General features: G+C 37.3%; 2 protein-coding genes across 2 annotated transcripts in view; one reads left to right on the plus strand and one right to left on the minus strand.

Moving 5' to 3' along the window:
• The window catches only part of LOC143248621 (uncharacterized), a 598,442-nt gene that overhangs the window by 238,808 nt on the left and 343,095 nt on the right, over nt 1-16,539 (minus strand). The gene's annotated exons all lie outside the window — the stretch shown is intronic.
• LOC143248246 (uncharacterized) overlaps nt 11,980-16,539 on the plus strand; it is a 55,562-nt gene continuing 51,002 nt past the window's right edge. Inside the window, exon 1 of the mRNA XM_076496664.1 lies at nt 11,980-12,533. Coding sequence (XP_076352779.1) covers nt 12,335-12,533 — 199 coding nt within the window. The 5' untranslated portion in view covers nt 11,980-12,334. The remainder of the gene's footprint in view (nt 12,534-16,539) is intronic.

Raw genomic sequence — 16,539 nt, forward strand, 5'->3', positions numbered from 1 at the left:
GTGCCTAATTCGAAATAAACCTACTTCAGCCGGTTAAACTGGAGAATGTTTCCTACTTACTCAAAGAAATCCCACACGTCATAAGATTCATTACAGTGAATAATTACTTGTTTTTTCCACTTCACACACAGTTCTGCTCTAGTATAAAAGAAATTCAGTTTTAACAATTCTGTGAAAGGTTTACAGAATTGAAACAACTATATTATGTGATTCTTAGCGATAAGCTGTTTTGTGTCATAATCGTTTGTATTCCTAGTTTCGTTCTTCAAGTGGTTTAAAACACGATTTGTGTTTGGCATTGTACTGATCGCCTACATGCAGTCTGTTTGGTTAAATGTATCTGGAAGTGTCATGAAAAATACCCATAATAAGTGTTATCCATAGTGTTTTTATCATCACAGTTTTATTTCGATTTTTAAACTTTATATTTATTATGTGTATATATAATATCAATATCTAATGAAGTTAAAGAATAAAACGTACTCTCGAGAACAGTACTTCACAACATGCTTGGTGGAGAGTACATACAAATAACATCACGTAACCCCCGTCTCAAGTTAGCTGAGGACGAACGCTGCTGGTATAATTTCTGTTGTTTGGAATTTCGCACAAAGCTACTCGAGGGCTATCTGTGCTAGCCGTCCCTAATTTAGCAGTGTAAGACTAGAGGGAAGGCTGCTAGTCATCACCACCCACCGCCAACTCTTGGGCTACTCTTTTACCAACGAATAGTGGGATTGACCGTCAAATTATAACGCCCCCACGGCTGGGAGGGCGAGCATGTTTGGCGCGACTCGGGCGCGAACCCGCGACCCTCAGAGTACGAAGCGCACGCCTTAACGCGCTAGGCCATGTTTAGCGATGTAAATCCGTAGACTTATCGCTGTCTCATGAACTTGGCCCGGCATGGCCAGATGGTTTAAGGCGTTCGACTCGTACGCAATTCAAGAATCGGGGTTCAACATATTTCTCCATTTTCAAAAACTAAACAAACTAAATAATTTTGAACACTATTATGCGAACCCCTCTGTTTCCTTAAATTACTGAAGGCTGTCTGTTGTTTTCAATAACTAACTGAGAAGTACACTGATCTTAAACCATCAGTTTATCATTGGAGTTCTTGATAATATCTGTCTTGGGGCAAACATATCAGGAAAGGGTTAACTGGAATAATTCCACCAACATCAAATACATTTTGACACTAGACTAACATTAGAAACTACACCAAAATTGACAGGTGATCGCCCCAGGCGTTATCTATGACTAAAATAGTCACCAGAGACTATCTTTAAATTAGCAAGTTTTGAACTCAAATCTTACTATTACAAACATCGGTAAACAAAATAAAAATATTTAATGATCAAAACCGTTCCTTTCAAATTACTTATTATCTAAGTAATTTAACTAAGGAGCCACTTACAAAACCTTATATTATATCAATGCTACCTGTTACTTCAATACTTTGTCATGGAGAACCCTTAGAGTTCAAGAGAAAATCTTTTCACACATCCTCATGTCAAATTTTCATCCTATTTCGATTATTCAATCAGGATAAAATCCTCTGGATTATAAGTTTCAAAGTACTAACTATTGAACTCCTGACTCACTTATAACAAAGTTCCTTTAAAATCCTGCTGGGTTCTGCATTGTCGCTATGAGCCATCAATTGGTAATTACAGTGACAGACTAGAATAAATTACACTTTGATATAATTGTAAAAGTATTAATTACTGCAAAACAAGTTGTATAAACGTTATTACTACAAAGTACTTTCCGTGTTCTTCAATAGAACTAAGAAGGTAAACGATACACTTACTTTCGTTATTGTATGAGGAACCTAATTGGATATTATAAGTAAAAATGTATCTATGTACATCTGACACAAATCTGTTTTTTTTTTGTAGGTGTCGCTTCTCGGACTGTACTCGTTAGGAGATTATTTTGTTAACCACGGGCGTGGGTTCTTTTGTGGTCTGTGGAATACAAAGCCTTTGGGTGTGGTACGTTTTTTAGCCAATCACTTGCTTTAAGTCTATGTTCTTATCAAACCTTATCATTTGAACATTTTCTGACCTGTTTCTTTTCCGGTCGTTTGTATCATTAAAACAACAGTAATATAAAAACAACCTACATTTATTACTTAGTGGTTTATCTTTGTAAGTAACTTCCCACCAACGTAGAGGTCTTGATCTCTCATGGACCTCACACATTGATACTTCCCGTAGTAACAAGGGCAGCGACAATAATAGTAAAAGGTTCACGTGTGTTCAAAGTATGATTGTACTGTTATTCTGTTCTCATCTCTTTGACTTCAGGTCACTTAAAAATAAGGTGACACACAGAGTTTTGTCCACATTATTCTAAGTATATACTTATTTGATTTTTAGATTGGTATGGATTCTGGCTTATGTCGTAAATGGTTCTTTATGTTAGGTTATATTAAATTTATAATAAATAGGCGTTTCAACGGCAAGCTTGAGGGCTCAAAATGGAAGAATCCATGGTTCGATCTCAGTGGTCGACATAACGTAGATAACGTATTACGTATTGTTTTGCACTAATAACTAAAAGACCAAGTCAAAACGTTTGCGCGTGTGGTTTTATTGAGTTTACATATTTTTAATTTTTTCTTATTATATGTAATAAATAAAGTCTTATAGTTTGAAATAAAATTTAATTAATTGTATATATTTAAAGAAAGAAGTTATTCTAAAATAGTGATTAAATGACATGAGGTGACTTAGTCTTTTTGTCGTATTTAACCAAGAAATGTGGCTTTATTTAATTGAACACTTAGCTTTATTATCGTTGTTTAAGTGAAAGAAAAACACACCTTTAGAAAAATCGCAGATAGCTCTCGTGTAGCTTTGCGCGAAATTCAAAACAAACCTCAAACACATATTTCGTTATTCAAATTAACTACACACGAGCACCCCGCTAGTACAGCGGTATGTCTTCGGATTTACAACGCTAAAATCAGGGGTTCGATTCCCCTCGGTGGGCTGAGCAGATATCCCTTTGTGGCTTTGCTATATGAAAAACACAAACACACACACGAACCTTACATTTGTCACCTTCATATTTATCCTGTTCTTATCTGCCACGTTAAGACTTTTTTTTTCTGGTTAAATTTCATGATACTGAAATTAGAACAAAAATTATTATTTCTCTTTCTGGTTCGGTGATTTTCACAGTTGATTCTGACGTCAGCGAACCGCAACAAAGATCTTACTTGAAGTGGAAGAACTTCCCACCATTCAAATGGAGACTTCCAGTCTCAAAGTGAAAGTGACAACTGAAAATAAAAAAGAAGAAATGGACAAAAATAAATATACGTCAGAAAGACAGCGGGATAATACTGCAGTGCCTGCAGTTTCTACTCTTCGACTTCTTGGTGATTAGTATGGGCTATCGCATAGATAAAGCTGTAGGAGAGATACATTTCGTATCAGTTTCGGCTTTTGTGAAGCTGGAGATAATTTACTGAATGACTGACGGTGGAATGACGTCATTAACAAAGTGGTACGCAGCCACAAATCAAAACATTCATCACAGAAAAACGTTACTCGCGAGAAATATCTGTGGTTTATATATCGTTTTGTTGGGCTGTATTCTGTTAACTAGAGTATATCGCTGATCTCTTTAAGCCTTGTATGTTATTGTTGTTTACATTTGTCAGTGCGTTTAAAGAAAGTTTTTTAACGTATGGATCATTTAATAATAAACTTCAATTCATTCTTATGAAGTATTTTTTTACGTATTGTATACCGTAGAATATTGCTATTTTAATTTGCTTAAAAACGAATTGTATTTGTATCACAAGACATCCTAACGACTTTCATAGTATCAGTGGATGAAACAAATGTCATTCTTTACATATTCATGTGACGAACTTTAAACTAGTGGAAATGTTCATAGCATGTCTTTAAGACTTTCTAACAAAGTGTCAGTTTACTACCATAAAGTCCAACTTATCTGTGGTCAATGGGAAATGACGAGGTGTTTATTCATGCGGTTGCATGACACGTGTAAACTGTTACCTTGTTACGCAAATTGCACGAAACTGATCTGATCCCCTGAAATTTGTTAAAGAGTTGGGGCCTGGCATGGCCTAGCGCGTTAAGGCGTGCGCTTCGTAATCTGACGGTCGCGGGTTCACGCCCGAGTCGCGCCAAACATGCTCGCCCTCCCAGCCGTGGGGGCGTTATAATGTTACTGTCAATCCCACTTTTCGTTGGTAAAAGAGTAGCCCAAGAGTTGGCGGTGGGTGGTGATGACTAGCTGCCTTCCCTCTAGTCTTACACTTCTAAATTAGGGACGGCTAAAAGATGTAATTATATGTAATTACTAATAACATGAAAAAATTATATTCACATGTAGAAAAGAGCTCAGATGAAGGTTACTACAATGAAACCGAATATAAGTAAGGATATCTTATGATACTATTAACTTGCAATAAACATGTCTTTAAACAGATTCTAAACATTATGGAATATTTACTAAGAAAACACTCTCTCGATGGTTTGAGTTTAAATTTAGGGTTGTATTAGCTTCAGGAGTTTGTATACAATATCCTTCGAAACTCCGCCAGTCGTGAATATAAACTTTAACCAAATGTAAACAGTAAACTGTTCAAACATATCTGGTTTTATAAGAAGACTTCACTGTTATGCAGAGAAGTTCAGGCAACAGATAAGTTAGACTTTATGGTAGTTTTGTTTGTTTGTTTTGGAATTTCGCACAAAGCTACTCGAGGGCTATCTGTGCTAGCCGTCCCTAATTTAGAAGTGTAAGACCAGAGGGAAGGCAGCTAGTCATCACCACCCACCGCCAATACTTTTAACACATTTTATCTTGAGAAAAGAAAGGTAGGATAGAAGGTAGGAACAGCTTGGATAGATGAAAATATATAGTAATATTAACAGCTTGGATAGATGAGAACCTATGGTAATATTAACAGCTTGGATAGATGAGAACCTACAGTAATATTAACAGCTTGGATAGATGAGAACCTACAGTAATATTAACAGCTTGGATAGATGAGAACCTACAGTAATATTAACAGCTTGGATATATGAGAACCTACAGTAATATTAACAGCTTGGATAGATGAAAACCTATAGTAATATTAACAGCTTGAATAGATGAGAATCTATCGTAATATTAACAGCTTGGATAGATGAGAACCTACAGTAATATTAACAGCTTGAATAGATGAGAACCTATAGTAATATTAACAGCTTGGATAGATGAGAACCAAGAGTAATATTAACGGCTTAGATAGATGAGAACCTACAGTAATATTAACAGATTGGATTGATGAGAACCTACAGTAATATTAACAGCTTGGATAGATGAGAACCTACAGTAATATTAACAGATTGGATAGATGAGAACCTACAGTAATATTAACAGCTTGGATAGATGAGAACCCACAGTAATATTAACAGCTTGAATAGATGAGAACCTATAGTAATATTAACAGCTTGGATAGATGAGAACCTACAGTAATATTAACAGCTTGGATAGATGAGAACCTATAGTAATATTAACAGCTTGGATATATGAGAACCAAGAGTAATATTAACAGCTTGGATAGATGAGAACCTACAGTAATATTAACAGCTTGGATAGATGAGAACCTAAAGTAATATTAACAAAATGGATAGATGAGAACCTACAGTAATATTAACAGATTGGATGGATGAGAACCAAGAGTAATATTAACAGATTGGATAGATGAGAACCTATAGTAATATTAACAGCTTGGATAGATGAGAACCTACAGTAATATTAACAGCTTGGATATATGAGAACCAAGAGTAATGTTAACAGCTTGGATAGATGAGAACCTACAGTAATATTAACAGCTTGGATAGATGAGAACCTACAGTAATATTAACAGCTTGGATATATGAGAACCTAAAGTAATATTAACAGCTTGGATAGATGAGAACCTACAGTAATATTAACAGCTTAGATAGATGAAAACCTATAGTAATATTAACAGCTTGGATAGATGAGAACCTACAGTAATATTAACAGCTTGGATATATGAGAACCAAGAGTAATATTAACAGCTTGGATAGATGAGAACCTACAGTAATATTAACAGCTTAGATAGATGAAAACCTATAGTAATATTAACAGCTTGGATAGATGAGAACCTACAGTAATATTAACAGCTTGGATATATGGGAACCTACAGTAATATTAACAGCTTGGATAGATGAGAACCTACAGTAATATTAACAGCTTAGATAGATGAAAACCTATAGTAATATTAACAGCTTGGATAGATGAGAACCTATAGTAATATTAACAGTTTGGATAGATGAGAACCTACAGTAATATTAACAGCTTGGATAGATGAGAAACTAAAGTAATATTAACAGCTTGGATAGATGAGAACCTACAGTAATATTAACAGCTTGGATATATGAGAACCTAAAGTAATATTAACAGCTTGGATAGATGAGAAACTATAGTAATATTAACGGTTAATTAATTTTAATAACGTTTCTAATTCTTGTAAGATGATATCAAAGATGAATAGGTTTGGTTTGTTTTGAATTTCGCGCAAAGCTACACGAGGGCTATCTGCGCTAGCCGTCCCTAATTTAGTAATGTAAGACTAAATGGAAGACGGCTAGTCATCACAACCCGCCGCCAACTCTTGGACTACTCTTTTGCCAACGAATAGTGGGATTGATCGTCACATTATAACGCTCCCACAGCTGAAAGGGCGAGCATGTTTTGTGTGACGGAGGCTCGAACCCGCGACCCTAGGATTACGAGTCGAGTGCGAGATGAGTAGGATAAGTTATTCGGACAATTTTGTTTTGATTGGTGTTTCCAGATATTCGTTGGAATGGAAGGGTAAGTTTAATCTTTAAAAAAAACCAACTCCCCTCACAGTAGCACAGTGCTACCTCTGTGGACTCACCTCGCTAGAAACCGGGTTTCGATAGCAGTAGTGGGCAGTGTACAGATAATTCATTGTGTAGCTTTGTGCTTAATTTCGAACAAACAAAAACCGTTAAAGTTCGTATAATTAACTAAGTTTTATAATTAGCTTGCAGACAGCAGTGGTAGTCATGACATATTACAAGCGTTTAAAACGGGAATCAATAATCTCGACAGCGATTCAAAAATCAAACCATTAATTGTTAAGAAAAGAAAAATAACAACATTGCTGTCAAAAGATGTCGCTGCTAGACATTGTTTGTTCACAAACAAATCGAATAACACTACCTCTCTACTCCACTCCTCAGTTATAAGTACTGTTGTATAAGATGTTAAATTATAAATAAGTATGAATGTGATATATTGTTCAGTTAAACAGTTGTTGTTCACAGCGCCACCTTTTTGAAATGACATAGTAGGCGAAGATAGAGAGAATGAGATAAAAGATAAATTACGTGTACGAACATGCGGTTCATTAAACTGCTTCTTTTCAAATTAATGTTTTCTTTCTGACAAAATTTTCATCATATCTTGACTTTGCTGCGTCAAAATAAGCCTAAGTTAGCACTCTAATTATATAATTTTAAGGGGAACATCCCCAAAAATCCTTACTTTCAAGCCTATTTCATCTACAACTTTGCCCTTCACCCCACACAGATATTCGTTTCCGACTTCTGCGTGTAAAATAGTTATTTATATTATTGTTATTACATCACTGATCTATTGTTTTACATTTCAAGGACATTTTACCTTATTCCTTTTAAAGGCCCCGGCATGGCCAGGTGGTTAAGGAACTCGACTCGTAATCCGAGGGACGCGGGTTCGAATCTCCCTCGCACCATACATGCTCGCCCTTTCAGCCGTAAGGGCGTTATAATGTGACGGTCAATCCCACTATTCGTTGGTAAAAGAGTAGCCCAAGAGTTAGCGGTGGGTAGTGATGACTAGCTGTCTTCCCTCTAGTCTGACGTTACTAAATTAGGGACGGCTAACGTAAACAGCCCTCATGTAGCTTTGTGTGAAATTTAAAACAAACAAATCCTTTGAAAGTGAGGTCACAACAAAACTTCTTGCCAGATGACCAAGCAAGGAAATTAATTATTTTCAGAATTACTTACGATGCACGTGTTTTAGAATATCCTTGTTTGTATTTATTCTTAACGTGTATTTGAAATTTAGGTAGATTTTGGTTAAAACAAAGATACCTAGATTTTGTTACCTGTTTATCAGACTATTTAGAATCAACTTATAAGTTAACGTGTAGAATTTCGTTTGGTTTAGTTGAGTTGTTTTCCCACGGTAAGTAAATCTTCCAAGACAAAAGAGACAAGATCATAACAGACGCCTCTGTATGAAAACAGCTCGTGAAACATGAGACAAGCCTACACTTTATTCGCCCACATTGTTCATTGTTTTGTTGAAATCGATATGGTTGAAAGACGCTTCATGACTACAGTTAAGATGTCCCGTTTTTTAAAGTACCAGGGCATTGACGTGGCCACGTTTCTTACAGTTAAGTTTCTTACATAAAACGTAATTCGCTTGAAAAATAATAAATGGTTTTGCATTCTGTTTCGATAGCCATATTTTAATGCTGTTCAATGTGTTTGTGCTTTTCTTATAGCAAAGCCACATTGGGCTATCTGCTGAGCCCACCGAGAGGAATCGAATCCCTGATTTTAGCGTTGTAAATCCGTAGACTTACCGCTGTACTAGTGAGGACATTTGAATGTATGGAATATCTTTTACAGAATCTAAATTATTTACAAGAGTAAAAATATCGAATAAAATATTTATAATAATAAGCATAACCAGGTGGTTTAAGGCGTTCGACTCGTAATCTGAGGGTCGCGGGTTCGAATCCCCATCCCACTAAACATGCTTGCCGTCTCAGCCGTGAAGGCGTATATTGTAACAATCAATCCCACTAATCCTTGGTAAAGTGTGTGTGTGTTTTTCTTATAGCAAAGCCACAAAGGGCTATCTGCTCAGCCCACCGAGGGGAATCGAACCCCTGATTTTAGCGTTGTAAATCCGGAGACATACCGCTGTACTAGCGGGGGGCCTTTGGTAGAAGAGTAGCCCAATAGTCGACGGTGGGTGTTGATGACTAGCTGCCTTTCCCCTGTTCTTACACTGCTAAATTAGGGACGATTATCGAAGATTAGAACTTCAGATTACGAGTCCAGTGCCTTAACCATCTGGCCACGCCGGACAAATGACTGGTAAACAGTTATATAAGGAAGTCTGCAACAAATTATTGCTTTTAAAACTCAAACATTTAACACCAGCGCTTTATGGCTATCTAAATAACAACCCTTATGCTAAACTGATAATGACAGGATTCAAACAGCTAATCTGTTATGTTAGGCTCGTGAATACGCTAAAGAACAGTTGGATCTGCTGTATATTAAATCCATTCTGTCTGGGATAATCTTATAGTTTGGGTGTTCGACTCACAACGTGGAGGTTACTGGTTCTAATCAACGTTACCAAACATGCTCTTCCTTTCAGCCTAAGGAGAGATATAATGTGACAGTAAATCTCACTATTCATTGGTAAAAGCATAGTTCAAAAGTTGATTACTGTTGACTAACTGCCTCTTCTCTGGCGTATCACTGCTAAATTAGGAATGGTTGAAACGGTTAGCTATCGTGTAGTTTCGTGCCTAATTCGAAATAAACCTACTTCAGCCGGTTAAACTGGAGAATGTTTCCTACTTACTCAAAGAAATCCCACACGTCATAAGATTCATTACAGTGAATAATTACTTGTTTTTTCCACTTCACACACAGTTCTGCTCTAGTATAAAAGAAATTCAGTTTTAACAATTCTGTGAAAGGTTTACAGAATTGAAACAACTATATTATGTGATTCTTAGCGATAAGCTGTTTTGTGTCATAATCGTTTGTATTCCTAGTTTCGTTCTTCAAGTGGTTTAAAACACGATTCGTGTTTGGCATTGTACTGATCGCCTACCGTGTTTCTCCGATAATAAGACCTACCCATAAAATAAGACCTAGTGTGATTTTGGGGATAGTTTTAATATAAGCCCTACCCTTAAAATAAACCCTAGTTAAGAGTGGCAGGAAGAGGAAAGAAATAAAAAAAATTAATTTATTAATTAGTTTAATAGTTAGTTAATTAGTTTAAGTATTAATCAGTTAGTTTAATAGTTTAATAATAGTTTATTTTAAATGGTTAGTTTAATAGTTTTACTTTGTAACTTCATTTTTTTTAATATATCAAAATAAGACATCCCCCGAAAATAAGCCCTAGTGTCATATTTTGGAGTGAAAATTAATATAAGCCCTGTCTTATTTTCGGAGAAACACGGTACATAAAGTCTGTTTGGTTAAATGTATCTGGAAGTGTCATGGAAAATACCCATAATAAGTGTTATCCATAGTGTTTTTATCAACACAGTTTTATTTCGATTTTTAAACTTTATATTTATTATATGTATATATAATATCAATATATAATGAAGTTAAAGAATAAAACGTACTCTCGAGAACAGTACTTTACAACATGCTTGGTGGAGAGTACATACAAACAACTTCACGTAACCCCCGTCTCAAGTTAGCTGAGGACGAACGCTGCTGGTATAATTTCTGTTGTTTGGAATTTCGCACAAAGCTACTCGAGGGCTATCTGTGCTAGCCATCCCTAATTTAGCAGTGTAAGACTAGAGGGAAGGCAGCTAGTCATCACCACCCACCGCCAACTCTTGGGCTACTCTTTTACCAACGAATAGTGGGATTGACCGTCACATTATAACGCCCCCACGGCTGGGAGGGCGAGCACGTTTGGCGCGACTCGGGCGCGAACCCGCGACCCTCAGATTACGAAGCGCACGTCTTAACGCGCTAGGCCATGCCAGGCCCCCAGTATAATTTCTGTATACGACTTAGTTTGGCTTAACTAGAAATGTTTCACAGAAATTACCATTTGGATACCTTCCCAACTACCGGAGAATCCTCTGCTATACCCTTCCAAAGAACGCCCTTTTGCACACTTGCTCTTTTAGTGATTTATATTTTCAGAGTTCAATCAATGTATACTGGTGACTGTAATGAGTCAAAGTGTAAGTAAAACCTCTCAGAAAGTTATGTAACTTGTAACGTATGTCACTTGTAACGTATGTCACTTGTAACGGTGAGATAATTAGCACATTGGAAAATCAGTAAATTACATCAGTGACTATAATCTTAAATAAGGTCTGATGGTTTCTTTACGGGACCTACATGGCCAGGTGGGTTAAGGCGTTCGACTCTTAGTCTGAGGGTCGTGGGTTTGAATCCACGTCGCACTTAACATGCTCGCCCTTTCAGCCGAGGAGGCGTTATAATGTGACGGTCAATCCCACAATTCGTTGGTAAAAAATAGCCGAAGAATTGGCTGTGGGTGGTGATGACTAGCTAACTGCCCTCTCTCTAGTCTTACTCTGCTAAATTAGGGACGGCTAGCCCTCGCGTAGCTTTGCGTGAAATTCCAAACAAACAAACAAGGCATGATGATTTATTTTCTAACAGATGAGCTTTGGTTTATATTTCTAAGTAACATTGGCGAAATATTTTTATATAGACTGACTGCTCCCATTATAGTCAGTCTGAATTCCATATTTTGTAATCTTTTGTTGTTGTTTTTTTTTCCAATCGTGATTTATAAATTTAATTTATAACAGACCTCTCACTACGTGTAACACTAGGTAAACTCAAAATTGTTTGATATGAAGTCTTGCTTTTGAACAATAGGTGACAGCACTAAACAGCTTGTCGACTGTTAATGGCTCTAACGTTCTCTTTTTGAGGCCCATCGCGAGAGATAAACATTTTCAGGCTCAATATTATCGTGGTTGTGGATTTTAGTGTTGAATTGTCTTGGTTGTATCATTCCAGCAGTGATGTTTTAATGTAAAAGTGTGAAGAACGGTCATATATATATATATATATAAGCTTGCGCGCAGATGCGAGCAGGCCACGGGCAACTCAACAGAAACACTGTTTACTTGAAGACGTCACCTCTGTAATAGGTTGGTCGCACGAGAAGTTTCCCAGAACGTTAACAGACAGTGGCAAGTTTAAAACCCTGGAAAGATGTAGTTTTAAGAATAGAAATGTTCGTTCAGAATGTTCACAAAATAATATCATAATAGGTCAAAGCTGATTGGTTGTTAATTTTAAGTTTTGTGTTACAGTTGTATAGAACTTACAATTAAATAGACCTGTTTCTCCGTCTCATTCTAACGACGAGCCATTTTTTGTGTGATGTTGAAATGACCGGAAATTTTTCGGATCGAATTTACGAGCGAACTTTAATTTGTCTTTGATGAAGCGACTCCTACAGGGTGATAATCCTGACAGAAATGACTTATTCTTCTTCGGTAATGGGCAGATTAGGTTCTTCTCGAGCACTCATCGGTACTTTGAAGTCCACAAGACTGAATATTTTGTTTGAAAACAGTATGCCCATTAGTGTTCATTCACTGCCTACTAAGCCTAATCTCGTGAAAGCCACGTTCGTTCTGACTTTGTTTTGTATCTGTAATGGATACAACACTTTGGGTAAGTAGAAAACTTTATGGTCTAGTTTTGTTTCTCTTAATTTCGCGCAAAGCTACAAGAGGGCTATCTGCGCTAGCCGTCAGTAATTTAACAGTGTAGGACTAGAGGGAAGACAGCTAGTCTTCACCGCCCACAGCCAACCTTTGGATTACTCTTTTACCAACGAATAGTCGGCTAAAAGTGGCGCGCATGTTTAGTGCGACAGGGATTTGAACCCGCGACCCTCGGATTACGAGTCGAGCACCTTAACCACCTGGCCATGCCGGGCCCGACACAAGATGCAGTAAACCAAATCTCGTAGGGGTGTTCGTGTCCTTTGTAATGCAATGCAATGTTTAAAGAACCAAACAATAATAATAAATAGTTCGTAAGATATGAAATCAATCTGACAAAACAACACAATGAAAAGAAATTTTAGATTATTGAATAAATTCTTTCATGAAAGACGAGAAAAAATGTAACTTTCATTAGTGTTTTAAAACTAGTAAGAATCCAATTCACGTGTTGGAATTTGAATCACTAGGTCGAAGGTTCGAGCCGCAATATGTCGCTGAATCTGCTGTGGGAGAGTCAAAATTGTGAGAGATAATTCCTCTGTTTGGATATGAGGTAATGGGTATCTTGAACTGCCTCCCTACCCCACCCTCTGGTCTGCAATTCGAACCCCACCCTCTGGTCTGCAATTCGAAATTACGGGTTACTATGACTGAACCTCAGATATCTCTGACCAAACCGTTTAGATCATGTGACGCGGGCTCAGCTAGGAAATACCAATGACCAATATTTCTCTTATTTTCCAACTGTCTATATGTATCTATCAAAAACACACTGAACCAGTAAAGTTCCATCCCAATTACGTGAGGCATTACATTTATAACAAACTGTATAAAGATTAGTTTTACTTTTAAGTGCATAGAATCTGTCAAGAAGTAAACTATTCTTTGTATATTGTTAAGCCCATAACTACACAATGGGCTTTCTGGGTATTAAAACCCCATTTTCAGTGTTATAAGCTATCTAACTTACCGCCGAGCTACTGGAAGGCCGATATTATACTTTTGTAGATTTCCAAATTTTCGGCAAAAATATTTGACGATTTTTAACAATAAGCTCTAAGATGACGTCACAAGGAAAACTGAACTCCTAAAAATTTGAAAATGAATAAAATTCCGAAAACAAACCATAAACGTTCCACTTCACAAACCGGTACGTCGGCCATTGACCATGTCTTACGACTTCTGATTATCACGTATTAGGAGGTAGGGGATAAATGTGAAAATTAAAATGGGAGGTTACCTCGTAAAATAGAAAAGCAAAATAATAAAATAATGGATTTCGTCAGGACATTGGACAAGGTCTCCTGGTAAGTCTTCGGATTTACAACGCTAAAATCAGGGATTCGATTCCCATCGGTGGACACAGTGGATAGCTCGATGTGACTTTGCTTTAAGAAACAAACAGCTTCACTCAAGGGAGTTTCATAGCCATCAAACTCTGGGAAGTTGTCAAATTTTCGTTATGGACAGACATCTAGACACAGCTTGTTTCTGACACGCATACTGAGTCACAACCAGAGAGTGTAGAACCAGGTGATAAAGTTATTTCTGAAAATAGAAATAAAAGCAGACAAGTTATACCATACTCTGTATGTGAATGTTTTACGTTTCTGAAATATAAAATTATAAATTATTGTTCCAAGCGTCTCGTATCTCCCCGCTCAAGGTAGCCATGTTGTTTGATTGCTTTTAGATCTCATCAGCTGTTATCAGAGTTCTTACAGTAAGAACGTTTCATCGAAATTCCTCTAAGCTTGCAATCATTGTTCGTCTGTCCGATGAATCATCGTTTGATGAATAGTGGTACTGAGGAAATGGCACGACTTATCAGATTGCGCCTGTACTTGTCATCAGTCAGGGTGCCATTAAGTTCCTGTAGGTCACAGACAATGTTGGCTTAGATATTTTACCGTCAAACGAACTGTCTTTGATTAATGCCAAACATAAGAGCATCATACAACTCCATCTTTAATTCTTCTCTGTTTTATAGCCCAGAGTCCATCTCAACCTTTTGGTTTGGTTATATTTCTTACCAGAGATTTCACATGTCCGCTGACACCACTTCGTGCTGATGTGAATTTTAACGTTCTCGATATACCATTACACTTTTACTGACAGCCAAGTTCCCTTGTCGACGATCGATCGTTTTTCTCAAAAATAGAATGATCTCTAGAATACTTACAATCACTTTTGAAGACTTTCAGATTTCAATTCCAGTCACAGAACCAGTGTTGTCACCCTAATCCAGAGCCCTGCAACAATTATCAGCATGGAGTACCTTTGACGAGGCTTCTCGTGCGGTATCTTAATACTTGGACCACGACTGGGTTGTTAGGGGGTTCTACTCGAAATCTGAGGGTCGTAGGTTCGAATCCCCGTCGCACTAAATATACTTGCCCTTTCAGCCTTTGGAGGCGTTATAATGTGACGGTAGACCCTACTATCAAAATAAAACACGAAACATTACTGGTCGTATAACACATTTATATCTTTCATACCAGTTTGGATGTTTTTAACTGGTTATCATCCAACCAATCACAGAATAAAATATCACTCGTGCCTGTTTCCTATCTACACATTTATTCCCCCTATTGTTTTCATACAAATTCCCAATACTTAAAACTTTGAACATAACTAGAAGAAGCAGACATGATCTTTGTTGGTTTGGATTGTTTTCAATTTCACACAAAGCTACACGAGGGCTATTTGCACTAGCCGTCCCTAATTTAGCAGTGTAAGACTAGAGGGAAGGCATGCTAGTCATCACCACTCACCGCCAACTCTTGGGCTACTCTTTTACCAACGAATAGTGGGATTGACCGTCACATTATACACCCCCACGGCTGAAAGGGCGAGCATGTTTGGTACGACGGGGATTCGAACCCACGACCCTTGGATTACGAGTCGAACGCTTTAATCCATCTGGCCAGGCAGGGCCCAAACATGATTAAATTTAAGTTTCGGTAGTGGGTGAGGCTCGTGACATGAAACGTAATAGAGACGACAGAATAAGAATGTTTTGTTTTTAAATTCTCAATATTAGGATGATATGTTTCATACTTCATACCGTAACTACTAGAAAACTTTATCTGTGCATGTTTCGCAAACTTTAACCATCTGTTATGTTTTCATAAATCTCACGAAGAATGGATGTGAGAAACTCTGATGAATTATTGCTTCGTTTAAAAAACAAACAAACAATAATTAATTATTTATTAATATTCATAAAGTGTCGAAGATTAGAAATACATTTCCTTGACCCTCTCACAGGTATCTCTTTATATATGATGCAATACTGACATCACTTGGATATTATACTATCATGTTCCTAGTGTATGGAAGAAATTGATCATGACACTTCGAGCATTAACTTTAACATAGGTGTAAATTTTCCCGTCGCCCACTTTAACATGGGTGTAAATTACCCCAACGCACACTTTAACATGGGTGTAAATTACCCCGTCGCCCACTTTAACATGGGTGTAAATTACCCCGTCGCCCACTTTAACATGGGTGTAAATTACCCCGTCGCCCACTTTAACATGGGTGTAAATTACCCCGTCGCCAACTTTAACATGGGTGTAAATTACCCCGTCGCCCACTTAAACATGGGTGTAAATTACCCCGTCGCCCACTTTAACATGGGTGTAAATCTTCCCGTCGCCCACTTTAACATGGGTGTAAATTACCCCGTCGCCCACTTTAACATGAATGTAAATTTTCCCGTCGCCCACTTTAACATGGGTGTAAATTTTCCCGTCGCCCACTTTAACATGGGTGTAAATTACCCCGTCGCCAACTTTAACATGGGTGTAAATTACCCCGTCGCCAACTTTAACATGGGTGTAAATTTTCTCGTCGCCCACTTTAACATAGGTGTAAATTACCCCGTCGTCAACTTTAACATGAGTGTAAATTACCCCGTCGCCCACTTTAACATGGGTGTAAAT

The sequence above is a fragment of the Tachypleus tridentatus genome, chromosome 4 (assembly GCF_004210375.1).
Source record: "Tachypleus tridentatus isolate NWPU-2018 chromosome 4, ASM421037v1, whole genome shotgun sequence".
Classification (NCBI taxonomy): domain Eukaryota; kingdom Metazoa; phylum Arthropoda; class Merostomata; order Xiphosura; family Limulidae; genus Tachypleus; species Tachypleus tridentatus.